The sequence below is a fragment of the Strongylocentrotus purpuratus genome, unplaced genomic scaffold (genome assembly GCF_000002235.5).
Source record: "Strongylocentrotus purpuratus isolate Spur 01 unplaced genomic scaffold, Spur_5.0 spur5_scaffold_10, whole genome shotgun sequence".
Classification (NCBI taxonomy): Eukaryota; Metazoa; Echinodermata; class Echinoidea; order Camarodonta; family Strongylocentrotidae; genus Strongylocentrotus; species Strongylocentrotus purpuratus.
The window spans coordinates 23082586-23110148 of NW_022145595.1; the positions used below are offsets into that span (position 1 = coordinate 23082586).

At 36.2% G+C, this 27563-nt stretch overlaps 1 protein-coding gene across 1 annotated transcript; it reads right to left on the reverse strand.

The window, feature by feature from the left end:
- Positions 1-27471, reverse strand: LOC100890051 (pyroglutamylated RF-amide peptide receptor-like). The gene is made up of 5 exons (XM_030979172.1): positions 27188-27471; positions 10009-10383; positions 1660-1787; positions 785-913; positions 1-246 (listed from the first exon to the last, which is right to left on the reverse strand). The coding sequence occupies exons 2-5, from the start codon at positions 10334-10336 to the stop codon at positions 1-3; spliced, it is 831 nt and encodes a 276-aa protein (XP_030835032.1). The 5' UTR covers positions 10337-10383; positions 27188-27471.
- Positions 27472-27563: the final 92 nt, after the last annotated feature.

Below are 27563 nucleotides of genomic sequence, written 5' to 3' on the forward strand. Positions count from 1 at the left end.
CTAAAGAGGAGTACGAAGCAAGGACCTACCCGGGGTTTTCGTGCTTTTCTTCAGCCCCGCCTCGCTGGCTCTCCTCACCCTCGACGCAGACTGTCTCGCTACTCGCACGATGCGGTAATAGCAGGCGACCATGAAGACCAAGGGGACGATGAAGAAAACGGCCAGGACGCCGAACTCGTAATTCTGCGGGATGAAATAGATGGTGACCGCCGCTGCGCTCGATATCAACCAAATGACGACCAGGACCTGACAGAAATACAAAATGGTGGAGAAGGAGAAACTGTGAATTATCGAGGTATATAAAGACATCCATTTTGAAAAATGAATCTGAATTTAAAGGCATCGTTTAACAATATTAAATTTGGAATGCACGGTAATGCGCGTTATCAGTGCCTGTAATATGGTGTTATATTGAAGCCCTAAAAAAATTGTGCTTCAAAATGATCAAGAAGAGCCTCAAAAAGTGAAAAACCTTTGAGTGACCGGTTTTTACCTTACTCGTTTTCCACAATAGACTGTAGTGTTATGAAAACCGTTAGGAAAACGCAAAATTTGATTTCGATTTCCAATCATAAATATCTTGACAATCAGACACGCAATCGGCTTGTAAAAATAATGGGGTTCCTGACTGACCTAAAGGTTTATAATTATCATTGCAGCATGAGCTAAATCTAGGATTTTGTTTCAGAATCTGAGAAAAAGTTACCCCTTTAAGGCTGCAGAGAAGGATACAATCTACAGGTCTTTGATATAGGAGGCCCCTCTAGTTTTAATCATATCTTACCTGTTTCGAGCGCTGGATGTTCAGCCTTCTCGACATGGGGTGAATGACGGCGTCATGGCGGTCAAGGGCGATGGCGGATAGACTTAGGATTGAAGCCACGGAGGAGAAATAGAACATGACCTGTTCCACCTGCAGAATAAAAAAATACAGTTCATGTATTTATAATTATTCTAATTGCATCTATAGAATGATCAGGACATTTATTTTCATAACTCGTCATTTCATTGGCGGGTTCTTCATGAATAAAATGACTGTGACAATGTCGATGCTTTGATTAGCAGTTTAAATAAGACAGTCGTAACGAAATACTTTTAAAAAAAATCAACTTTGTATGAAAGAGTACATTTTGCACCACCTATTGAAATATACGACATGAAAATGACATTATTACATAAAGCCAATAATAATTTCTATATTTATGAAATACAATATAGGGGCATTGAAATTACCCTTAAGTCGATTTATTTTATGTCTTCGAGATATTATCAAGGATTTCAATATCATTGCTGCTTTCACTTTTTTTTACCAAACTCTACATCATTATGTCCTGAAAGCAACTATTTTAACTACATTGCCTCTCTCTCTACCCCGGTGCAGGTATACCAAGTAGGATGCGAGCGTCATTGTGCTTTGTTCAGCATTGTATGAACCTATATTATGTTGACTAGCCGAAATGATTTTAAAAATCCCCAGGGAGTGAAGAATGTGCACATACTTTGTGCTGGCAATCAGATAAGGGGTTAATGATTTTTCAGCAAAGCGCAAAGAAACATCGTAGATAATTTATAGTGATATGTATTTACATAAGATAGCTATCTATATTAATTAGAAAAAAAAGTAAAATTATTCATTGGTAAATTGTTTTAATCTCTTACGATATATGAGACACCGGTATGTTTCTGGTGCACAGTGATTCCAATGATGATTAATGGCGTGCATATGACGCACACAAATAGATCAGCGACGGCCAGAGAGAGAAGAAAGAGCTCGGTGACGGTCCGATCTGTGAAGAGAGAAAACGGATATATAAAACAATCATGATAGTGATTTGTTTACATTACATGGGCATGATATAAAAAAATATCAGGTGTAGTAATAGGGGAGGGGGGGAGAGAGAGAGAGAGAGAGAGAGGGACGTGTATATATCAGTAGAAGTAGTAGTAGTAGTAGTAGTAGTAGTGGTAGTAGTGGTAGAAAATAGCAGTAGGCCTTGTAGTAGTAGTAGTAGTAGTAGTAGTAGTAGTAGTAGTAGTAGTATTAGTAGTAGTAGTATTATCAGTAGTAGTAGTAGTAGTAGTAGTAGTAGTAGTAGTAGTAGTAGTAGGAGTAGTACGTATGGAAACGTTGTATCATCCGCTCAATCTGACTTGCGTGCATAGAACAAATAAGCATTTTTCCATGAAAAAGTGAAGTTTTCTAAAATGTGCGTTACTTCCAAGCATTGGGGCGCCCGGAATTCACTCGGGTAACATTTCATAAAGTAAAATATAAAAAGACCATATGCCAATTTTCTGTACTTTTGTCGGAAAAAATACATTTATCCAGCACAATGTCGTCCCTTTTTGCGTTGGAGAAGAGCAAATAGCGAGTTTCAATCACACTTTGGCCGCTCTCGCAAGCTCTCACTCCTTTCACTGTGGTCAAGCGACTTTGGGGCAAGCGGTTAATGAAAATACTAATCGTTAGCTTTCTTCTGGTATTAAACTTGTTTTGATTGATTATATAATTTTGTCGGAATAAAGGAAACAAAAAGGCTCGACCAATAACTTATCAGTGTCTGAATTGACCTTTTGACCTTGAATTTCCTTGATGCAAGCGCACTAATGACGTCATCTTCGCTAAATCGGCGTCTTTTATCGTAAAATGCGACACTTTCACAATGTTTATACATCTTTTTTAACTACTAGTAAGATTTAACATATTTTTTCTGATATCACTGAAGTTTTGGGTGTTATTTAATGAGTAATTTTAAAATAAGAGCCATTTTACTGTTTTATTTTACTGGATCATATCATTCAAGTCGCAGGGTAGAAAGATGTATTTTCCAACCGCGCCAAATTTAATTTACGTTTCGACATTCTGTTAAATGGGTTCGTGATGTTAAGAATCCACTGCTTTCCGCTCCAACAAACGTCCACATGCGGAGTCGTTTATCAACCAAATTATTCAAATGTATGGAAGCTTCCTAGCTTCCCAGGTGTTTGTGTTGCTGTTGACGCATTTCATTCACCTACTATCATTCTTTGTATTCCAATTGCCAGAACGCAAATTTCATTTTGGTTTTATAGTTTCATCGAAGTCGTTTATTAACTATATGTATTCAAATATATGAATGCTTCCTCCCCAGGTGTTTGTGGTGTTTATGCATTTCATTCACCTCTTATTATTCTTTGTACTCCAATTGTTAGAATACAAAATGCATTTTGGTTTTATAGTTTCATGCAATAAGTAAGTCAATAACAGAGTATGTTCTGCACAATAAAAACAATGTATGTCCCTACTGTACAATGTAAAAGGTCCCCTCATTTTGTAATAGTTAATTTACCCTTTCACATAATGGAACTACCTGCCCGATGAAGCCCGTGGCCTGTGACCCCTGAGCACTCAACACCGTGTGGGAGTCAGTTTATTATCAACTTCTTTTATGAGACAAATACAAGCAAACGTTTCCATATGTAGTAGTAGTAGTAGTCACCACGAGGAGGAGGAGAAGGATAACGAAATGGGAGAGAAAATGACCAACAATGAAAATATTAAATTATATCGTGAAATAAAATTTTAAAAATATTAATTCAAAGTTGTCGAGAAAAAAACACGGTTATGAATATTTCATTCGGAGCATACGAACACGATTATGATTTTTTTTTTAAACGCCTAAAGATATTAGACTTGTCATTTTTAATTACAGATTATATCATTCTCTTACACAGATGAAAGTGCAGGTGACCTCATTATATCATCATATTTCACAATAAATGAAACCAAGGATGAAAGGTAAACGATTTGATTAGGAAATAGCTGTAATCATCTCTTTAGCGATAGACACGAAAAGTGTCAATTTAGCCACATTAGTGATTTCAATTAGATTTCGTCTATTTCTAGATTCTACTCTTAGAAAAAAAAAATGGTAAAAAAGGGTAAAATTTCGCTATGGTTCTAAAAAGAACTTTGCGCTTCCTTTTAACCTTTGTTCTACATGCCAATTTATATAATATTAAGGTTCTTTAAACAATGAAAAAAGGGGTCTTCAAGTGGCACAATGGTTTTATTTAGAAATCCCAGTATTTATTTATTGATTTATTGATTTATTGATTTATTGATTTTTTATTTTTTATTTTTATTTATTTATTTATTTATTTATTTATTTATTTATTTATTTATTTATTTATTTTTTATTTTTTATTATTATTTATTTATTTATTTATTTATTTATTTTTTTTTTTTTTTGGGGGGGGGGAGGTTTGTTTGAACAAAAATGGAGTTGATGGAATTTAAACACGTATCTTCATGCTTGGGGAGAAGGAGGAGGGAGGGGGTTTGTCATTCCTCCGTTCCGTCTTCGTTTTATCAGAAGAAATGCGAATAACACTTTAGAGTCTTTTAATGATTCTGTGCCTCGCATTCATATTGCCGGAAAGCTGATAAAGAATTCTTTCAAGATCTTACCATTTGCGAGCCCTCTTGGGGTTCTACATATGGGCCAAGGTTTGGAGCCATTACAGATTTTAATTTGCTGTATTTTTTACAAGATTATATATCATTAACTCATAATAATGCGCTTTGGTGGCTTCAGCGGCTTTGCTCTATATAGCATTGATTCGTCCATGGAAAATATAATGAAATTTACACTGGTGCCCATACCCATACCATACCTGGTACCGCTTTTCATGAAGTCATCGTGAGAATTATGGGTTATTTTTTATAGCCAAGGTTGATATGTTCTCAAAAAAGTATTGGTTCATCTAAAGAGTCATAGAGATTGATCAATAAAGTTCATAGAAGATATACAAGTTATCAATAAAGAATAAATCATATTGTCACAATCAGTTCTTGAAAAGGGGTTAGAAAAAAATGATTTCCAACCGAATGGGCAACAGCGTTCTCCATGTATTAAGATAATGTTTAAAGATCATGGGTAGAACCGTTTTTTTTGTTGTTGTTAATTTAAATAGTTTGATCCAGAGACAATATCTGTAATATTATTATTCATCATGGCCTCTTTATTTTATATAGCTAATGTTTTGTCTACTCTCGATGGAGCGGGCAATATTCCCCGATATACAGTTTCTTCCAGGAAGAAAAAAGTCACATTTATATAGCGCTTAATATTAAGTTTCTATGTAAGTGCTTTACATTGTTATTACCCAGGTCATTGGATTCAATTGCTAATCCGCACGTGATGCTACACACGCTCCACTCCCTGTGGAGTATTCCGGCCAGGAGCCATTTTACAAGCGCGCATGTGCCAATTCAACCACATTAATATTCGCATCTTACCGGGTACCGGCCCATTTTACACATTGTACACCTGGGTGGAAAGTGACAAATGTAGATTAATGTCTTTCCAAAGGGGATTATAGCGCCGCGGCGGGACTCGAACCGCAAACCATGTGATCCCCTGATATCCCCTGATTTCCCCCAGTAACACCGTGTACAACGACCGCCATCCATTGTCTGCGCGTAACTATGGTAACTATCCGTGATTGTTGCGGAGTGTTACCGACCTTTTTTTAATCTAGTACTAATCATGACGATTATTCGAACTAATACAGCAATCGAAAGTATTACCATTGACTATTAATCTACAAAACAGGAAAAACAAAACACCTGCCAACGTTTTCATGGAATAATAGAACAATGACCCATCGTGGTTTTGCTAAACCATCAAATTGCGTATGTATAGTTTTTTTTTTTTTTTTTTTTTTTTATTGGTTTACGTTTTTGTTGTTGAGATTAACTGGATATATTTTATTAGAGGAAATTCAAAATGAATGATGTTAGAGAGGGTTGTCGGAGGGGGGGGGGGGAGGGGTTATAGAGAATTAAGCGAATGTGTAAAGATTTATGTACTGACTGAACAGATTTATAAATAATGAATAATAATGATGTTTGTTTGTTTGTTGTTTGATCGATTTTATTTCTGCGTTCAAATAGCAAATACAGGGTTATACATTTTAACATAAGTATTACACACATGGCAAATCATGGCTAATAATGTAATACAATAACCATAATACAATATTTGTATATATTTTTCATTGAACAAAAGAGATACATTTTAGAATGCAGGAGACCGCTATCGTGAGCGGTTAGTCTGGAAATGGATGGCGGCCTCATGAAAAAAAGAAAGAAAAAAATTAATTTAATTAGCAACAAAACTCTCTTGGTAAAACCTAGTGATCAAGTGGCTGCAGTTCAATTGTCGGTGCGGGTGCAGCAGACGGCGGTTGAGTAAAATGAATAATAAATAATGGTTTCAAAGAAAGCTATTATACTAACTTAGGGCGTTTGGCACATAATTAGGGTTGTATTATTTTTCCTTATGAGAAATTCGCGGTATAAGAAATAATAATAATAACGATAATAATAATAACAATAATAATAATAATAATAATAATAATAACAATAATAATAATAATAATAATAATAATAATAATAACAATGATAATAATAATAATAATAATAATAGGTGTAGCTTTCATGGAATAGAGGGTTGAACAAAATTTGATGTTGTCGGGAAAATTATTTCAAATATCCGGACCACAATGTCTAATGGGTTTGTGCGTTATTAATAATTTTAGGATGTAATTTCTAGATATGCGAGTGAGATAGGAATGAACAGAACTATTGGTGTGACAATCATTTGGCAATACATTTCAATTTTCGGTAGAACGAACAGGGTACCAGGTACATTGAGCAATAAATATTAATGAAAACGTTCTTAAATTTCAAACTTGGCATTAACCTGTAGTCATTCAAATGTTCAGATAAAGAAACTACACCCCAGTAGAAACTGATACATACGCAAATCCATTATTCACGATTGAAAAGGTCTTTATTTATTTATTTATTAAATTGTAACATAACAGGAGTTCAAGTGCGAGTTGAGTTACACCCACTTTATATTTCACTGAAGAAAAACAAATTATTGACAAAACCATTATTTTCTTCTTTCCTAATTTATTTCGCTATTTATGATCGGTACAGTAATGGGTAACATCGTAATGAATACAGTGAATGAAACCATAGTAATTAAATAATGATTTATTCCACATCGTTGGAGAATAAACACAATTACCCGCGTTGCGAAGTTCAAAATCGATTCGGTAATATGGTCGAGCCTCTTTTTAGAATCCCCAAATGTACGCAGGCATTTCTAAAAGCCATCTTAAATTTGGGTTGAATACTGATTAATCGAATGAATCGATCAATATTGATTTTCGAGAACTATAAGTTAAGGGTCAGCGGGTAAACGGGACTTTACTTTGGCCGGAATTTAAACAGGAAATTGTTATCCCGATTTTTGTTGTGTCTTGGCCGTTTATGTGTGTCGTATTAATTGGCTTAGCAGACGGAAAAGACTATGTAATTGGATTGTTAGTGCCTTAACAATATTCACTGTATCCTAAAATGGATATTTAACTTCTTTTTGCTTTCCATAGATCTAGGCAATGTCAAGGTGGATTTATTTCATAGAGATGGTTGGGAAGGGGGCGATGGCGCCCGCCTCTATGATTTGTTAAACACGCCCCAATTGATTATTATCTCTCTCTCTCTCTCTCTCTCTCTCTCTCCCTTCCTCCCCTCATCCCCTCACTCTCTCTCTCTCTCTCTCTCTCTCTCTCCCTCCCCTTCTCCCACTCTCCCCCTCTCTGTCTTTTGTTGAAGATTTCTGATACCCGAGCCCATCTCAAAGTCGCTCTTGTATACTCTTCAAAGACATGACTGTGCACTGACTGCATCATTTTATTGGTTACTAAATAAAAATTCTTTTCATTTTCATTTTCGTATTCTTGGACATATTTCCGCGAGTGGCTTCCGGAATACCCCTGTATTAAGAATGGTCATTAGTTATTTCACTTGGTTCAGATTATAATGAACTGACAAATAAATGTGCAAATATTTATATTGCCATTATGACTGTTGATAAACAAATGATATCTAAAATCTTAAATGTCATTTTCGTATTCATTGCATATTTCCGCTAGTGAAAACCCCTGCAATAAGATGGTCATTGGTTCACCATTATTTGGTTCAGAATGAAATGAATTGACAAATAAATGTGCAAATTCATTTACGTATTCATTGCATATTTCCGCTAGTAAAAACACGGGAATACCCCTGCAATAAGATGGTCATTTAGTTCATTTCATTTTGTTAAGAATAAAATGAATTTACAAAAAAATATGAAATGTCTACATTGCCATTATGACTGTTGATAAATAATGCAAAAAGAGATGAGGCTTATGTAACTCAACTCGCACTTGAACTCCTGTTGAGTTAGAATTTAATAAATAAATAAATAAAGACCTTTTCAATCGTGAATAATGGATTTGCGTATGTATCAGTTTCTGCTGGAGTGTCGTCTCTTTATCTGAACATTTGAATGACTACAGGTTAATGCCAAGTTTGAAATGTAAGAACGTTTTCATTAATATTTATTGCTCAATGTACCTGGTACCCTGTTCGTTCTACCGAAAATTGAAATGTATTACCACATGATTGTCACACCAATAGTTCTGTTCATTCCCATCTCACTCGCATATCTAGAAATTCCATCCTAACATTATTAATAACGCTCAAATTCACATTGTGGTCCGGATATTTGGAATAATTTTCCCGACAACATCAATTTTTTTCCAACCCTCTATTCCATGAAAGCTACACTTATTATTATTATCATCATAAATACCGCGTTTTTATTATTACCGTTATTAGATACAATACGTATTCTAATTCCACTGTGTTTTTTTATATACAGTACATTTAGCCATGTCATATATTATGAATGATCTCGATTAAATTTGGTCGTCAACCAAAATCATAAAATCCTAAAAATCGTTTATAACCTTCAACAATACTATAGAGCATTGGTTGAAATGTTTTTGAAGGTGTCGAGAAGAAAGGGAGCATTTCGAGTACTTGGTGACGAAAGACGAAGACTCGTCCAATCCAGGCCTTATCTATACCATCGATCAATTCATGGCTGTCACCATAGCAACAGCGGAAGTCTTCACATTTTAAGTGGAGCAAAGATGAAAACATGTCCTCAAAATATCTAAGCGGTAGAAAGGTGTGCAAAAAGAATAATGTTCGGAGGTCAAGCGATTGTATAAACCAATGGTTGAGTGCCGTCTGACATTTTAATGTCTTCTCGAGATCGTGTGACATTTCTGTTCCATTAAACATTATTGCAAAAGCCAAAACAAGCTCATCTTTTATCGATTGCTTCTGAATTCATGGTTATCTCTATTGTGACCGCCAGCATTTTGACGGTTTGTCATATTGCAAATAAAGCTGAACACACATCATATGTATGTACATGTATATCACATAATTTATGCAGGAGGAGAACATAGACAAACATTGAGAATCAGATTGTTGTGATTTGTGTTTGTGGTATATTCTTATTTCTTTTTAGATATTGGAGAATTTTTACAAAAATTTCATCGAAAATATATATTTTTTATCAAGCATCATGTTTTCAACGTTAATTGCTCAAAATTTAAGATGTAAATGTAAATGAAATTGGATTGTGAAGAAAAAACTAATCTTACAATAATGCATTTCCCATACCCATATGATTTCATGGAATTTATTCAGCCCTGGCAAGGGACTCCAAATTCATTTATCAAATCTGGAAAGACAAGATTGGAGAGACATCTTTCTCAAAAGAGGGGGCATCTAATTATGAGCGGGGCCAATGTGCGATATTCTGGGTTACGTTTGCACCCATCTTGATTATATTTGGCGCTATCAGACATGGATTGTTATTCGTCACTATTGTCCGTTACGCACAAAGTGGCCTTTTATTAACGCAGTACTGCGTTAGGGACTAACGCAGTCTTTGATGTACCACGTGCGAGCTGCTGTACCGAAAATTTCTAGCGCATGCACTAATTATTAACGCAAGTAATAACGCAATCGAGATGACGCGTCATGACGCCGCGTGTACGTTAGGTACAAATTAAACTTTCATTTTGTAAAGAGAAAAACTCACATACCCACTTTCATCCTCGATATGACGGCGATGACGAGTGCATTTCCGATGGAACCGACCACGAGGATGATGGCGGCAATGAGGGCGAGGATGACCTGGGCGCAAAAGTTCATTGTCGGTTCCGGTTCGGCCACAGGCTCCGAAGAAAACTCAGGAAACGGCTCCCCAAACAATATCCCGGTTATCCATGGCTCCGGCTCCATGGTACCCATGATCATCTCTGGTTCAGGTTCGGGTTCCGATTCGGGTTCCGGCTCGGGTTCGGAGGAAGGCTCAGCAGTCGCATTTAGCGTTGCCATGACGACAGAGTACATGATTGATGTGGTCGACATTTTGATCACTCGTTACGTTCTCTGCTTTCGAGCTAATGGCTAAACTTCTGTAGATAAAAGGGGGACGAAGTAACAAGTATAAATAATTAGGATGGTGTCATTTTTTGTTTTTATTAGAGATAAATGTATTATGATAATAATAATAGCCTAATAGTCCACTCCAAATTTTATTAAACCGAAACGGAAATTCTTTTTGTCCAATTGATCGTGAGCCCGGCAGCCACTGAGCAGCGCCAGATCGACGTTGCTCTATCCCTTATTGTTGAACGCCAAACAAGGTAGCAACAACTCCCATCTTTTAACGTCTTTTGGTATGACGCGGCCGGGGTTCGAACCCACGACCTCCCGGTTGTGAGGCGGACGCTCTACTGACTGAGCCAACACTCACATACTAGACGAACCGTGTATTAGTTTCAGGCCTTTATTAAACAAAGATAATATTTGGCTATATGCTGAATGTAGATTAGGTTACATGTAATACGTATTCAACGTAATCATTGTTTCGATTAATATGATTATTTGAAAAGGAAAATCATCTCGTTAGATTGATGCCGCAGTCACGCCCTCCTTTTATTTTCAGAGCAGGTAGATTCTTATACGATATATATCATATCATATACCGCCCCTTCGATAGGACGGTAAACAGAGGCCCCCGTGAAGAGGAGAGTTGTCAACTTTCCTCTTTAAGAACCCACTGCACTGTTCGTATAAGAGTAAGGGGAAACCCCGGTGTAGTGGTCCACCTGTACACCCCAAACAGTTATACCGGAAGAGAAACCCGAGGGTCATAGTGATTCGGTTCGTTTTCTCCCTTCGAGCACAGGTAACGCCAAGTATCTTATAATATAGTGCACATTAAAACAAGTTTCAGCAGTGAGCAAAATCCGCAGCCTCTCTCAAAAGAAATGTGCATCATTACATAAAGTCAGTACTTATATTGGGCAAATATTGAAACATTTTGGAACAGAAAATCATTACATCATCTCGTCGCAAGAATTTACGAAAAACTTGTGTCACTTCTATCAGAGCAGCGTTTGCTCAGACACTTAAAAGGAGAAATTTCTTCAAATATTAAATCATACTGACCCACAATAATTTTGACGTACAAGTTTCCCTTCATTAGGTTTGTGTTGTAATATTTTTTCTTCTTCTAAAGTTCAACGAAGTATCAAATATTTAAAATAGACTGTGATGACTTTACGGCCAGGGAAGTAGTTTTTACAGCAAACAGTGGGGGGGGGGGGGGGGGAGGGAGTTATTAAACACGCGACGAAATTGATTAATAATGGAGACACATAGACAACAAGTGAATAATGATATTAAATTGTGTTATTCACACAATGATGTCGGTCACTGTACGTGCCGAATTAATCATCTCAACTCGTTTCGAATTACGAAATGTTTATTCAATATCCTTCTTCTCTCCTTCATTTTCTTGCACTTCTTCTTTTACCCATCTATCATTTCCATTAATCTATATTCACATTTGTCTGCCCTGGTTTTTTTTTTTTGGGGGGGGGGGGGCCATATCTTCTCTCAACTGTAGATTTCGAAAAGGCCGATAATAAGTTCGACTTCTATATGTAGGCCTACTAATGGCCTACAAATTCAATTTATATCTGTCATTCATATTCGTCAGTTTATATTCCTTCACTTTTAACTATATAGACCCTTTTTTATCGTTGATATGAAAGGCTTGTAGTTGTTTTCTTTTCCCACTCGGCGATTTGGACTAACTGTATAAAGGCCTTTTTCTTTTATTCTTCTCACGACTACGTCATTACTTCCTCGTTGAATATTTCTTAACTATACTTAACCAAATTGATAAGAAATTTTATATTTCATTGTTCATTCATTATTTCACCACAACGCTTATTTAATAATTTATTCTAAGCAATCGTGCAATCATCTGTGGTAACATATCAATAATGCATTCCACATTTTGTTTTAAACGTAAACTTAATACAATTTAGTCTACTAAATGTCATGTTTAGAAATGAAAGTAAGAAACGAAGTAAGAAAAATCCAGCATTTAAACCAAAATAAAGCTTTTATACTATTTTCCTATTCTATGACATTAAAGCTAAAATGCAAGTTTCGTGACCTATACCTATACGACAAAAAATTACAGCGAACAAAATATCAATAAAATATCAATAAATAGAAGTGAGTCTATATACCATTATACAAAAGAAAATACTCTATCGGTGGACTCGGGACTATATCAGGACAAATCTAATTACCGAAATTGCAGGCCTTTATCTTGAGGTGTGAAATTTGATTCTCTTCTTTATCAAATTATGATTTTTAATCGAATAAATAATGCTCCAGTGTGTTTTCTTATGACGTTTTAAAAAACCGTCTCGTAATATAATTGACAGTACTCTTTGTACTTTTATAACAGATGTTTGAAGTATATAATTTCATTATCTAATGTCGGTTAAAATTCTGACCTTTTCGAGAAAGTTTTCTGGTTTATATATCATGTCCTATACTTTACTGAGTTCCTGTTGCGTTGGTATCGGAATTCTCTTTTCTCGGTTTTTACATTTTCCTATGCTTTTCACTAGATTTTTATCCATTCGTACCTGCATTTCAAAAATAAATAATAACAATAACACGCCATTCTGTGTATACCCTACGGGATATTAAGGTAGTGAAGCCAATATTTTGTTGCCTCTCTTCCTCTTTCATGCATAGTTTTGTTCATCATCATAACTACAGACGCTCCATCTCTTCTTGTGAGACGAGCTTTGCTGTTTTTAAAGGTATAGGCTGGTGGTGGTAAAATTGCGGTTCAAGGGTTTTGGGTGCTAAATATCCATTCAATAATGTTTAAATATTGCCTTCAGAGGTTTAGATGGCAATACTTCAACCTAAATTCTCAAACAAAAATATATGCCAAAATGATCAATGTTGAAGTGCATTCGCGATATCTATCCAGGCCGGATCGATATGCTAACTTACCAATATATCAATACATTTTTTTTTAGTAGGCGGTTTCCCGGCAAAATTTGTATGATCACGTATTAGTCAAAACATATTCTTTCACATGATTGGTAATAAGAGCTTCAATTTATTTTTATGAGAGGATGGCGTTTCCAAAACTGGTCTATACCTTTAAGAGCCAGAACTTCGACGTATTCAGTAAAAGGGTGTTCAGCAATACTGCCTAGGAAGCGGAGCATTTGCACCATCATGTGCGGATTAGCAATTGAATTCAGTAACCGGGGTAATAAGCATAATAATAATATTATTATCATTAGGCTTAATGTAACATTTTGTTTGGTCAGTTGTTTATCTGGTGTCGGTATCTTTAGTGTGATTGGGGTATAAAACAGGTGTGATGACGTAAACATTTTGAGCGCGAACTGAAACTTCTCGGCGGCCAGTCAGAAGAGAGATATAGAGAGATATATATAAATAGAGACAGAGAGGGAGGAGGAGGAGGAGGAGAGAGACACAGAGAGAGAGAGAGAGAGAGAGAGATAAGAAATTGACTGAATAAAGGTCTCACTATCTTAATAATCATGATTCCTTGATTAATGAATGCATGTTGTGATAGCGTGGACTATCGATCCTAGATCGTAAATCCAGCTGCAATTATTGTTTGGAATAACTAGCCATAGCAGTCATGATGACAGCAAAATAATGATGCTTCCACATACATATGCGCCAAATTGCCCGCCCGCGCACGCATGTGTTTTGTCGGTCATTGTGTTAGCAGGGGCGGCGATCCCAGAGGTGGGGGCGGGGGGCACATCCTCCCCTCAATTTTGTTAGGGGAGATCGCCCCCCCCCAAAAAAAAAAAAAAAAACACACAAAAAAAACAACAACAACAAAAAAACAAAACAAGAACAAAAAAACAAAACAAAAAAAAAACAAAAAAAAAACGGAAAAAACGGAAAAAGTGAAGAACAAAAAAGAATAGAAACTACTGACTAAAGACTGCAACACACTTTTAGGCTCTGGAGAACCCAAGGGTGCAGCGTTTAGACTGATAAAAATGCAAAAAAATAAAATCTCGCTCGGTCGCTACGCTCCCTCGCATAATATCCTTCAAAATGTACAGGAAAATATTGTAGAAAATCTCGCATTTCGTTCCCCCACCCCGGTAATGAAAGAAATCGCCGCCCCCTGTGTGTTATTGCCTGCTCTTCTCTCTTTGGTGTTTCTCGCGAGCAAATTAAGGTTAGGTAGAAAAGAAAAAATGATTGATCGCGAAGATCTAAACTTAAGAAACACTATATAATTGTTCGGTAAAATCATTATCTAATTGCTTTTAGGGACGGCTACTACGTGGAAAACGTGAGGTGTGAAGGAGACACGGCATCATCGCTGGGTATAACTAATAATTTTTGTAAGGACTAGTATTAATTCGAGCATTTTTATCAAAAGCTCATGCTGTATCGACCTTCAGACTGTGTGCTAATGAATTTAAAATGTCCTTCTCTTCCAAATGTTATTGTTCATTAATGTCATCATCTCATGAGCATTTCAGAAAGGACACGACAAGGTCGGGTGCTTTCCCTAACAAAACCAGCATTCCATCTGTTACATTGGTAACTGAGTTGATTTTTTTTCTTTTTTTTTCCTTCTTTTTTTTCCTTCTTTTTTTTCTGTACAATGTTCTGCCTGCGGTGTGTTGGTGTGTCTGTATGCATGTGAATGAATGAGGGTGGGTGTATGTTTGTTTTGATAAGTTTTACAATATTTGTTATAATAATTTGCTTGTATGATTACTTTTGTACAGGGCCCCATTCTCACAAGCTTTGCTTTTCTTGGGGTCCTTCCGATTTTGCTGTTAATTTGATATGTATTTTATTTTGAATTTTAATGGAAAATAAATGAAATGAAATGAAAAAATGGTGAACATAGAGCCTACATCAAGAATATTATGAATTGCATAATATCATAACATCACGACTCCAATTTCGACCAATCAGATGGCTAGATCCATAAAGAGAGGTATATAACATAACATAACACCACCTTACAAAACTAAAATCGAATTCGCCAGAAGTAAGTGAAAACTGACCAGAGTGTAAGTGCACTATGATTATCGGTCAGCTGCAAATGGAAATTACTATCGAAAGTTCAAAATTATAAAAGAAAATGAAATTGCACTTTTTCATTTAATCTAATGAGGCCCTATGCGCAAAAAAAAAAGTTGATGTATCAACTAACCTTGAACGATATGATATGCATTTCCTTATGTCCGAGTTGCATGTCATGCATCATAGGCGGGTCCAGAGTTTTAACATATAAGGGGGAGGGGGCTCGCAAACCTCATACGTATACATGCTATGAAAATTGGCCATAATGGAGGGGTGCATGGTGTAAAACAGTATAAGGTAAAATGGCAGGATGGGGTAGAGAGACTTTCGAGGGGATGGGGCAGAAATTGTTATGGAAGTAGTGAAGGGGGTTCTCGAAAATCCCGTGGGAGATTTTGAATTTTTTTTAAAAGGGGCATCCCCCCCCCCACCCGGCGTCCACCCCATGATCCGCCATTGTAAATATAACCATTCAAAAATACCCAAAACAGCGCTAGCATCCTGAAACTACCAGTATTGTGGTGAAAAAAGACCCTCAACAGTACATCATGATTGACGAGATGTCAGGAGAAGTGAATGTCCTTTCTTCCATGACATGACAGTTATATACTGGTGATTGTTAATCACTTTTTGTTCACGTTATCACGTTGTTGTTGTTTTTTGGTCTCGTTTGTCTATCTGTTTGATTTTGTCTTCTACCCCTTCTTCTGGCCTTTGTTTGTTCGTTCGTTTGTTTTGTTTTGTTATGTGCTCTTCCTAATGATGCTTATGGATAGATCCCCCCCCCCCCAATCACTATCACTAACTTTAACAAATATAAAAAAAAATGAGAGATTTCCCACACTTCTCCCTTCTCTGTGCTAAAATGTTCCACTGATTAACATATTTTGTTGTTTAAAGCTTTGAATAAGCATACATTTTATTCTTTTCCACATACATACACACACAGACACAGACACACGCACATAACAATAATAAAATGATAACATTGACACTCAGCTGCGGTCGTTGTGTTTATAAAGCCTTGGCCGAGATTCTTCTTTTTGTTCACAATCGTAGCTCTAGTTTTCTCGAAAACACATATTATGTTAATTTCTTCTTATTCGTCCCTCAAAAATGTTAACGTTTGAAAAGAAAACAGAGACAACTGTGCAAGAGAAGCAGATCTTTACTCAATATTAAATTCCATAAAGTTCCATACTCCTGGCAAAGTAACCATAGTTACATGAACAAGCAACCGTGTATCATCATGAATTCCACAAGGTCAAATGCAATCTCACATATGAATTGGTGCACATTGTATTGCCATGCGTGTTATAATATGTTCTAATGAAATATCTAAAACATGCGAGTTATCATGCTCTAAATTGGCATACTATGTTGTGCGCGGAATAAAATGACCCCTGTTAGAATATTAAAAAGAAGACCTCTTCTACTATTCAGCTCACGATGGATTACATTCACTAGAAAATGAAATGCATTTAAAGCCCCACTGCACTACCTATAGCTACTTGCGCCCTCTATATAGCAAACAATGCTTAATCGGTGCCTGTTGGTTCCCATGATCACCTTTAAAAAAATGTTAATTGAGAGCTGATTTGATGAGATAACCAACTGTCAGTGACCTTGCAGGGAGGTCTAATCCCCTGGCCAAACTCCTACAGCTGAATCCTGTTGTACCTTTGCTCTCATGCGTGGCAAATATAGACTCGCCCATACAAGTTGGGGGGGGGGGGGACAAATCAAAAGTCAGGAGTTTGTAAACTTTTTTTTTTCTTCTTCAAATTTCCGCTGGCAAATAGGAGAAACAGTTAAAAAAGCGCAATAACATCGAAAAGAATCTGAAAGTTGGAATTGAGGTAGAGAAATAAATAAAAGGGTAAATGTCACGTGCGAATCCATGGGAAGAAGTAAAAGTATGGTATAAACGAAATGAACCTTTTAGGTGTCAAATTTAGATAGCGCTCATTTCCTCTCATTTGAGACTCTATGAGCGGACATGCAGGAATCGGAAGGGAAATGATTTACTGGGGACTCTTACAGTTGCTCTTATCCTTCCACATCCCAACCTTATCCCCTACCACCCCTCCCCCCCCCCAGGTTAAAGACCAGTATTGGAAACGCCCCCCTCTCAAAAAATGAAATGGAAGCTCTTTATTATACCAATCATGTGAAAGAATATGTTTTGACTAATACATGATGATAACAATTTTGCCGGGAAACCGCCTACTAATTTATATATTTGGTAAATTAGTTTATCTATTGGACTGTGAGAGATAAACGCACGTGTCGCGCACGTGTGCGTAGGCCCATATACATCTTTCTGTGTACAGTGCTTGTAACTTTACGGAGACTGGGCCAAATTTCTTATTATTTTGATGATTCAAGAATCTTGCAGTACACACCAATATATGCTAGATGATCAACTTTTTCTGATCGATTCCACAACGTTTCTTTCACAATGCAATCGCATGACCAGAATTGGTCTTTATCTTTAATCTGTCGAGGCTTTAAAACACGATCGCATTGACTTTTTTTGTTGAAAATTCACCCCCAAGGGAGTTTCAATCGCCTCGCGCGTCAATAGTTACATAATCCGAACATGATTTCTACCGAATATAGAATAACGTATTGAACTTGCGATTGGGTAGATTTCTTCAAAGTATTTGCGATCATGTTAAACCCAGGACTAAAATTCCCTTTTATTTAAATACCAGCAATGGAAAATTTCCCAGCAGATCAACGCCACTGCATCGATAATAGAACCAGTAAGTCAGACCAGGAAAAGCCATTAAAACCATATCCGTAACTCTTCTATGGAAATACACGTGCCTTGACGGATAATGGCTTTGTTATTTCATGACATTATCTAGAAAAATGTTGTCATTTTTAGTTCAGTTATAAACTTCAATTCACTTTATTTAACCATTTAAAATCAACTATACAACGCATGTCATACAAAATAAATGGTTTGGATGCCCCTGTATGCCAAAGCTTGTTAAAACGGAGATAATAACAGCTCCCCTAAAATGGGACAAAAAGTGCAAAAACTTTAATAATTTGTTATTCCGACCTGTCGATTAAAAAGTGGATTAGCACAGTTCGGTTTATTAGATGGTATATACAACATTAAAGGTAATACAAAGTTTTGGTAAAGTTGGCTGGACAGTGATTTCTTACAATTTTTTAATATTTGGTTGCCCCTGTGGATATATATATTATAAGCACTAGAAATTTCAAATAGTGCCTACGGCCATACAATGGTAGCTGTGACCATGAAAATCTCAAAATATGCAGTTGTGATACATAATTTCCAAACGGGAATAGCCAATCGGTCGATTTTAGTCAAGAAACATTGTTTCTATAGCTAAATTAATATCTTGACCTTGAGAGGAAGCTATACAACATAAATAGTTTGTTATTTAAAATTCATCACTTTAGACTAGATTTCAACCGCGAAAATGATCACTGAATATTGTAGGATCGCTTCCAATATGTTCATTTGAACCAAATTCATGTCCCCATACCAAAACTTTGTATTACCTTTAACAATTTGAGAAGCAGCAAATGATTATACTTGGCAAAATGTGTTGTTGAGCATTCTGAATCAAGCTGCTTAAAAAGAACAAAAATGTTATCTGCCTTTTCTTCCTGGCTTTGAAAAGCATACACAGGCACACTAATTAATCAAATATCCACATCGGTATCGGCACCTTTGACAATGGACTACGGTATTTCATTGTCATCCTCATTGATTACGGTCTACATCAATTTAATTGAAAGCATGAACTAACATTACACAATTATTTCAATACTAATTTTACGACTATTATCATCTATTCATCAAGGTCTCTTGTTCTTTGGGTAATTAATATAATTAATTCGTGTTTTACATCGTGATATTTTGGTGGCAAAGCTATGGGGTAACTTGGTAAGGGGTCAGAGGCATGGGGGCTCACCCCTTCATTAAAATGTGAACATAAGACAAACTGAAACGGAACAGAAAAATGAAATGAATGGAAAAGGGAGAGGAATGAGAAAATAAGATGAATAGATTCGCCTCCCCCCCCAAAAAAAAAAATATATATATTTTTTTTTTTAATTTAAAAGATGTATATATAAAAAAAATAGTCATAGAACTTGGAGTGATAGTCGGTGGACCGGGGTGGGGGGGGGGGGGGGGGGGGCTCCTGGGAATCCGCACACCTAACTGTTAATTTTCTGGAACGCTAAGGTCAATACCAATGTTTTCGTTATAGAATATACCACCATTCTTTTCGACAAGATTAAAATGCGAATAAATACAATCGACTTAATGAGTCAATGAAAAAGACCGAATCGAGATCTCAAGGTGCATTGCTCGGTCCACTAGTAATGACTAACTTCGGGTCATTAGTTTACTGAAACGCATAGGTTAATTTCCAATTTATCTTTAAAGTGAAAATAGTGTTCGACATTGGAATACACCATATACGCCTCTTTGCGACGATATTAACATGCGAATAAACACAATCGATTTAATGAAGTTGTAGAGCGAATCGGTAGTACCTGTCTTGGTCTACGACTAATTACCAACGTCGGGTCATTAGTTTACTGAAACGCATAGACTAATTTCAATATTATCTTTAAAATGAAAGTAGTATTCGACATACACCATAATAGGCATATACGACTATATCAAAATGCGAATAAAGGCAATCGACTTAATGACTCTGTGAAAATGAAGAGCGAATTGTTAAGGGATTAAATTTGTCCACCTGAATATTGTAAGTCTTTTGAAGTATCATGAAGAAATCAAGCAAATCATGTTTGAAAATGAAATACAAGTTCTTGCTCTGAATGAGACTAGATTAGACAGCTCTATTGCAGACAGTGAAATGTACATACCCCATTACTCATTACTTCGAAAAGATAGGGATAGAAATGGGGGTGGAGTGGCCATTTATGTCCATGAGTCTATTCATATCAACTTAGTTAGTCATGATTCGCTTGAACGTTTAGAAGCATTGTGCATAAAAGTTTGTTTGAAGAACACGAAGCCAATTATTTTTGTAAACTGGTATAGACCACCAAATTCAAAAGTCGAGGTTTTTAATCACTATGAGGACTTTTTGGTTTTTGCAAATGGTCTCAATGGGCAACTCATTATTATGGGTGACATTAACTGTGATATCACGAAAAAACCTTTTGAAGGAAATACGAAAGTCTATAATCAAATAAATGATATATATAAAAAAACAAAATAATAATAATAATAATTCCCATGGCTCACCTAAAAAGGTGACCTTACCCCCCCCCCCCAGTGAAGCGAAATGTCAAATTTTCAAATTTCGAGACAAAAAAAAAAGTGTCCTCTTACCCCCCCCCCCCCCCCGCTTATTCAGCGGCTGGTTGAGTCGTTGCGAAATTTTCGGCCCGATTTATAAATGTTAAACCCCCCCCCCCCCCACCCCCTTGATAAAAATCCTGCATACGCGCCTGTGCCCAAGGTTGCAACTCAATGTAATTATAAAAACAGCATTGGATAATGAAGGAACGGATGTCATAACAGATGTATCCATGTTAATCTCATCATCATTAGTAAACTATACTCTGGTAATGGTAATGGTAATGGTTTTATTAAAAATTCATTTGCAATCAGATGGCTGAATTGCAGAATGTTGTACATTGTAAAAACATAAATATTTATACAAACATTTTCTAAATAAATCAGTGTACACACATATATATACAAATTAATACAATTCATAAAATTCGCTTAACAGCTAACAGTTGCTTAATTTTATTCCACAATCATCATAGGGCTGGAGGGAAATATAGAAGAGAGGTAGGGGGATAATAATGCAGACAGAAAAGGAGAGAGAGAGAGAGAGAGAGAGAAAGAGAGACAAAGTGAGAGATAGAGATAATATATATATATATATATATATATATATAAAGATAATGCTGAGGATGAGAGTGTATATCAGACATATTGAAATTAAGGTAAAAAGTACAATTTCGACAGAGAGAATACTGGTTGTAAATTAATAAATTACATTTTACATTTTCATTGGTGAGTTATGGCTAACATATATTGTAAATTGATAGGTAGGTATGCAATCAGATGAAAGACATGAAATATGGTAATTTTGAGATTTTTCTTGTAATAAGTATGTGGTAAGTATGTTTCAATCATTACAAGAGTTACCCATGGCAATCTTGATTTACTTTATTATATTATTATTTTCATTTATCAACTATCAGGGTTGTACAACCGTCTTGGTAACAACAAAGTTATATACTATTTCACATAATATAAAATAATTCTACAGCACCTATACCTCATCACTTTGGGGGTAAGTTTACATGTTATACAAATGTGTACAAAGTGCGTGATCACTACTGTGAATTTAGCAAGTCAATTAGGTAGGGAACTGGACTGTTACGACATTGTTTGGTTTTACGTTTTAACTGTTCTCTGGTATTTTATTTGCGTAGGCTTCTAATGTTCTTACAAAGAGGTATGAGGTAAGATACCTTCTCGTTTGAAATCAGTTTCTCTGCGAAACTCAAACACAGTTCCTTCCTTCTGTCAGCCAAAGAAGACAGATTCATTAGATTCAGTGCTGTCTCATATGACTGATAATTAGATCCCAAGACTATTTTCAGAGTTCTTTTCTGCACCCTTTCTAGTCGATCTACTTGTTCTTTAGTTAGGCCTCCATTCCACACCGGCGAGGCAAATTAGGAACAGAGAAATAGAAACACAATATCCTTGGTATGAAAATGATGCCCGACCTTTGTCATTTATTAAATTGCAAGTGTTAACGAACCTTATATATGTACATAATTATACTGGCCTATGTTAAGTATGCGCATGAGCAAAATACCTCGCTTATGAAGGAGATACATTTATTCAAAACCCACGACCTACATTGTCACGGGGGGTATTTTTTTTATTGTTTCGTTTTAATATTGTTTCTGTCGTAACGTGTTGTGAAGTGCATGACGGTTTTATCATAATTAGCTAACGTCACCTTGTTGTGACACAAGAAAGCATACAAAATAACAGAAACATAATGGTTGAAGATTGATGTCAATCATACCAGTATAAAGGAATTTATGACAGTTTGAAATATACAAAATTACTACATCTATGCGAATTACAAATTGGCAATTTTAAAAGTGCATTTGACATATTCAAGAGCAACTCCCCCGTTTGTCATGTACACGCATATCATTAGTTTATGCCTTTTTCCTAAGCGCCTTCTCCCTTGAGGTATAACTCAAAATATGTTATTGATATCACTTAACAATAGGTCCTCTTAAAAAGTGAAGACACTCCTGAGTCATAAACAGTTTGAAATATTGACATCATGATAATTTCGTGTGTTAATATTGCCCGTTGCCCGCACCACAGTTCCGGCGATTCGGCAGATTTGATATTCCCTGACGTGTAGTAAGTACAGCGTTCTGCATCTATTATATTCTGCTTTCCGCGTTCAGGGGAATTTGCTTCAAAGGCAGGATTTTCCTTTAAGATGGTATTTCGAATTTGAAGAATATATCACGCACGTTGAGATGTTAAGCCCTTATTAACCCTAATAATTATAATAATGTGACTTAATAATATTAAAAACAGGAGGACGCGACCTGCGAAAAGTCATAGCAGCTGAGAGCGGGTACGTACTCTCATGATGTTTGTAATTCATGTAGTTTTGTTTGTCGATCATCGTTGAATAATAATATGCGCAAGCTGTTGTCAATTTTAGCCAGTTTTTCTTTTCTTTGTAATAAAAAGGAATTATGACCACATATAACGTCGCGGTTACTGGACTGCTAACGAAAGGGAGAGGGGCCCGGCCCCCACTCCGGGGGCGGAATGACCGCATGCGTGTTAACAAAATGTCCGGTAAAGGGGTACTTTTCGCGCGACAAAGTCCGGCTCGAGAATTGTAAAAAAAGGGGGTGTATTTGACTTTTCACCCGGAGATTTCTTTAAAAAGGTTTTTTTTTTCCTCTCATCTCTTTGGACTCCTGAGAAATTATTCCGAATTTAGGGGGTCTCCAAGGCAGGAAAAGCCCGCGAAAAACCCGCGAAAGGGGGGTTCGAAAATGTTGGCAGTCCTCAGATAGGGGGTGCTTTCAAAAAGAGGGAACAAGCATACGCGTACCCTAAATAACACTGAGTGGGGGGGGGGGGGGGGCATATCAAACATCAAGCGGAGTCGAACCAGTGACCTTGGAAACTGCAGTAACTGACATCTTAGTGCACGATCATTTTTCCCTCTGTAAATATCGTATATTAGATCTCAATTTATATCGCTGCAGTTGTATAACGCATGATTGGACACCAGTACTGGAGTTGTACATAACTCTTAGAATAATGGAAAGCAAATACGTGCCTATAAACAGAGAACAAGGTCTCACGACTTATTACGTAATTGTTTTTTCCGTGAACATAATCATTGTTGCATAATGGTGAAAGTGACTTCTCTTTAATGGCTTTAGTTTAACAATTATTTACCTTTTAATCAGACTTTGAGCCAAACAAGTGTAAACACTAACTTAAGCCCCACTTAACTTGAGTTGGATTCGACAGTTTATTTTATTTCTTTCAGTGCTAAATGTATTGATAGCAACAAAAATAATCCATTGCCAGATTCAAACGCTAGTCATTTGCCGATTTTTGCCTAATCGAATCGAGAAGTATTACGGGTTGATCCAGGATTTCATAAGGGGGGGGGGGGGCAAATTCCGACAAAATTATGACATACAGGGGAGGGTCAAACGCCCCCAAATATCTACCAAATATCTGACAACCCTCCCCCACTCTAAAAGGAAGGGGTCGAGAACTTTATGACCCTCTCCCCCAAACCACACATGATTATCATTCTTCTTATTGACCAATTTGAACAAACCATTTTTGAAACACCGGAGCGCATCAAATGATACAAAAATCATATTACTGTCTCATGATTATACGTTCTTTCTACCTACATCGTACCGCCCACCCCCTAAACAAAGAAAATGAGCAGATGAGTTTCTTAAATCTTAGGAATATTCCTGTTGATAATGCTTTTATACCAGACCCTAAACTGCAGTATTATCTTAATGTATGCATGTAATATTAAATCAGAGACATGGCTAAAATATTTCCGACTATATACTTGTTTGGGTGCAAAAAGTGGGTAGCTAGAATGTCGCCTTTTGTCTCCTTTTCTATATGTCATTTAATACTTTTATGACGGTGGCGGTTCGACAATTGAGTAAGCAATTTGTGGGGAGGTCTTCCCTGGATATTATAGCTACAAAATAATTAGTGAAAAGTCGAGCAATATCCGATCAAAATTATTAAATTTATGATTTTTGAAGTTGTCATCAGTAAAACACTGTGACGTATCTTGGGAGCACCTCTACAATTTGCTCTATACAGACAATTTCATGAATATCATTTTTTTTTGTTATTAGTGACAGAATAGACTTGTATGATTGAACATTTCTCAAGGAAAAATATGATATTTTGAAGATTTTTAGTACAGGGCAAAAGGGAGGAGACCTCGCTAAATACGTCTCGGAGTTGCCAATTTGTGTTAGATTTATCACACCTTTCAAAATTCACAACTTTCTTATTTTAATCGGTATTTGCTCAAACTTTCACTGACCCGTTTATCTCATTTTCTGCTTCTAATAATACCTACTGAATATCAGGGTGGACTTCCCCTTTAATCGGGACTGAAGAGGATCGGTGGTGATGCAATTCCTGGTGATCCTGAATTTACCCATTACAAAACCCCTTTGATGATATCAATTATGGTTTTATGAGGAGGGGAATTTCACAAAATAAATACAGACGAATTTTGAGTTACACTGTGATGAATATTGTCTGTATTCTACTTATTTAACCCGACCCTGAGTCTATGTGTAACATAGTTTAACTTTGGACTTCGGACCAACTTCCTCTGATAAACCCGATTTCGGCCAACAACAAAAAAAGAAAACAACGTCGGCTGTATATTCCAGTAGAATACTGGCCTATTTCTTCATCCTCTTGATTATTTGGTGTAAATTTTACACCTTATATTGTTTAGTGTTTACGTCAATGTCTAATGAATTATATTAAATGACATTTATCACCTGCAGAGCTATATCTTCATATCGCCCAACCCCCATTACAAAATGGTAATCTAGCTTTACTTAATCCAGTACTTGATTTGTTAATGGATGTCCCTCGGTTGAGCTCTTCAAATTATGGTTTATCGCAAAGAGCTCATTATAATTTATATTGAGGCTTAAAATAATGGTATTAACCTTGTCAATAAATTAACATGAAATCCGATGTAGAAGAAGTCCATACTATTTGCGGTCCGCAGTACAAGTGGATTTTAATTAGAACAATGTGTGAGAAGAGTGATAGTTAATTGATAGAAAGAGCCGACAAGTCCAGAGAGATCGCATTTAGGGCTTAATAAGGATTAAGGCTATTAACATCAAGGGTAATCATAGATACATAGTCATTTTGTCCCACTGCAGAAAAATACTCAACCATAAAGCCCTTCTTTAACATATCCAGGACATAGCAGCACGCCTCACCACACGTAGAAGAAAACATGAACACATCACGACGATCATTCGTTCGACTATAGCTCCCCCTCCTACAGCGTGTCAAATTCGAGTTTCTCCTGCTTACATACAAGGCCGTTAACAAACTTGCTCCCTCATATCTCTCAGAACTCATGACTCCTAAAACTCATACTTCAACTATTGGTCGCCAAGCATCGCCCATATCACATCTTCATCTAGCCCCAGGCCCTCACACCAACCCCCACTGTGGCGGTCGTGCATTTTCTATTTGCGCCCCCAACTTTGGAACAAACTTCTCCATGAAATACGCGAGTCCTCAATTTTAGAAACCTTCAAGAGTAAACTTAAAACTTATCGGTTCAATATGTAGTGTAATTATATTTCGTTTGTTAATTTATAAAGCGGCTATATGTAAAGATTAAATATTATTATTATCATATAATTGGTATAAAGAAATTGTTATAAGAATGATGTATTATGTATATTTTGTTAAGCGCTTGGAAACATTGTATTAAGCGCCTTATAAATTATATATTATTATTATTGTAGTACAAAATTTCTCAACTCATTTTGCTTGTGTTGATATTTTGCCTCTGCTTTTTTTGCATTAAAATATAGGTTTGAGAATTTATAATCCTTTTCAATTTATTGAAAGATAGCCCTTTTAATTTAATCGATATAATTTTGTCATTTTGTACATAACCCTATTGTAAGAAATTTATATCTATTCTAGATTACTTATACTATCTAGAAGCCATCGACAAACAAACCATTCCACCAATCTATTTCAGAGATATTGTTAACAACTAAATGAAACTAAATTAGATAGATGTTTTTTATAGGTGTTCATATATAGCAATATACAAATAAAATAAGGAACCTTTCCAATGATTAGATATAAATGAATACAACCCACAACAGTGAAATGTTTATTACCAACTTGAAATTAAAGAAGGAATGGAAAATGATACAAAATATGCAATCATTAAAGCAGGAAGAATATTTCAATTCTATAAAGACCCTTTGCCCAATTGAAATTCATCTCTTTTAAAAGAATGACTGCATGGATACTGGCGTTTTCGATACTTGCATACTTACAGTGGAAATCATTGTCATAACCCATTGGTCGAAAAAAAAAAATAATAATAATAATCGTGACAAAACAAAACTACAGCAACAACAAGAAATACAAACGAAAAGAAAATTTAAGCAGAATATTAAGCTTACCTAATACGTATTTGTATGCTCCTTGGCGATATGTTTGTCAACGAACAATCGCATTTCAGTCCTTATCTCGAGCAACGTGACTGCTAAGAAATAAATGATAGGCCTACAACGATTCACTCTCCTTATATAGGAAGCAGAAATCCTACACTGTCCGTTTTATTTCCGACTGTAACTGATAATAGAATATAGAGTTGTAGTGCGACAAAAAGTTGCAATTGACGCACCCGCTCAAACTTCGTGATAGTAGGTCGTTATTACACGGTGTGTCCGAAACGATTGCAGAGATATGATGAAACTAATCTTTATGGACAGATTTCTATTCACTTATTGAGCGGGAAAGCGCGCGTTTTCCTCCGCGAAGTACCTGTTCGTCTGC

What these genes read in the sequence shown, in the direction of transcription:
- LOC100890051 (XM_030979172.1), bottom strand. Translation starts at nt 10,336, where the DNA reads ATGTCGACCACATCAATCATGTACTCTGTCGTCATGGCAACGCTAAAT. An exon ending in ATACCGGTGTCTCATATATC is followed by an intron (nt 914 to 1,659) that starts GTAAGAGATTAA and finishes TTTATTCTGCAG; the next exon opens with GTGGAACAGGTCATGTTCTA. An exon ending in ACATCCAGCGCTCGAAACAG is followed by an intron (nt 247 to 784) that starts GTAAGATATGAT and finishes TATTTCTGTCAG; the next exon opens with GTCCTGGTCGTCATTTGGTT.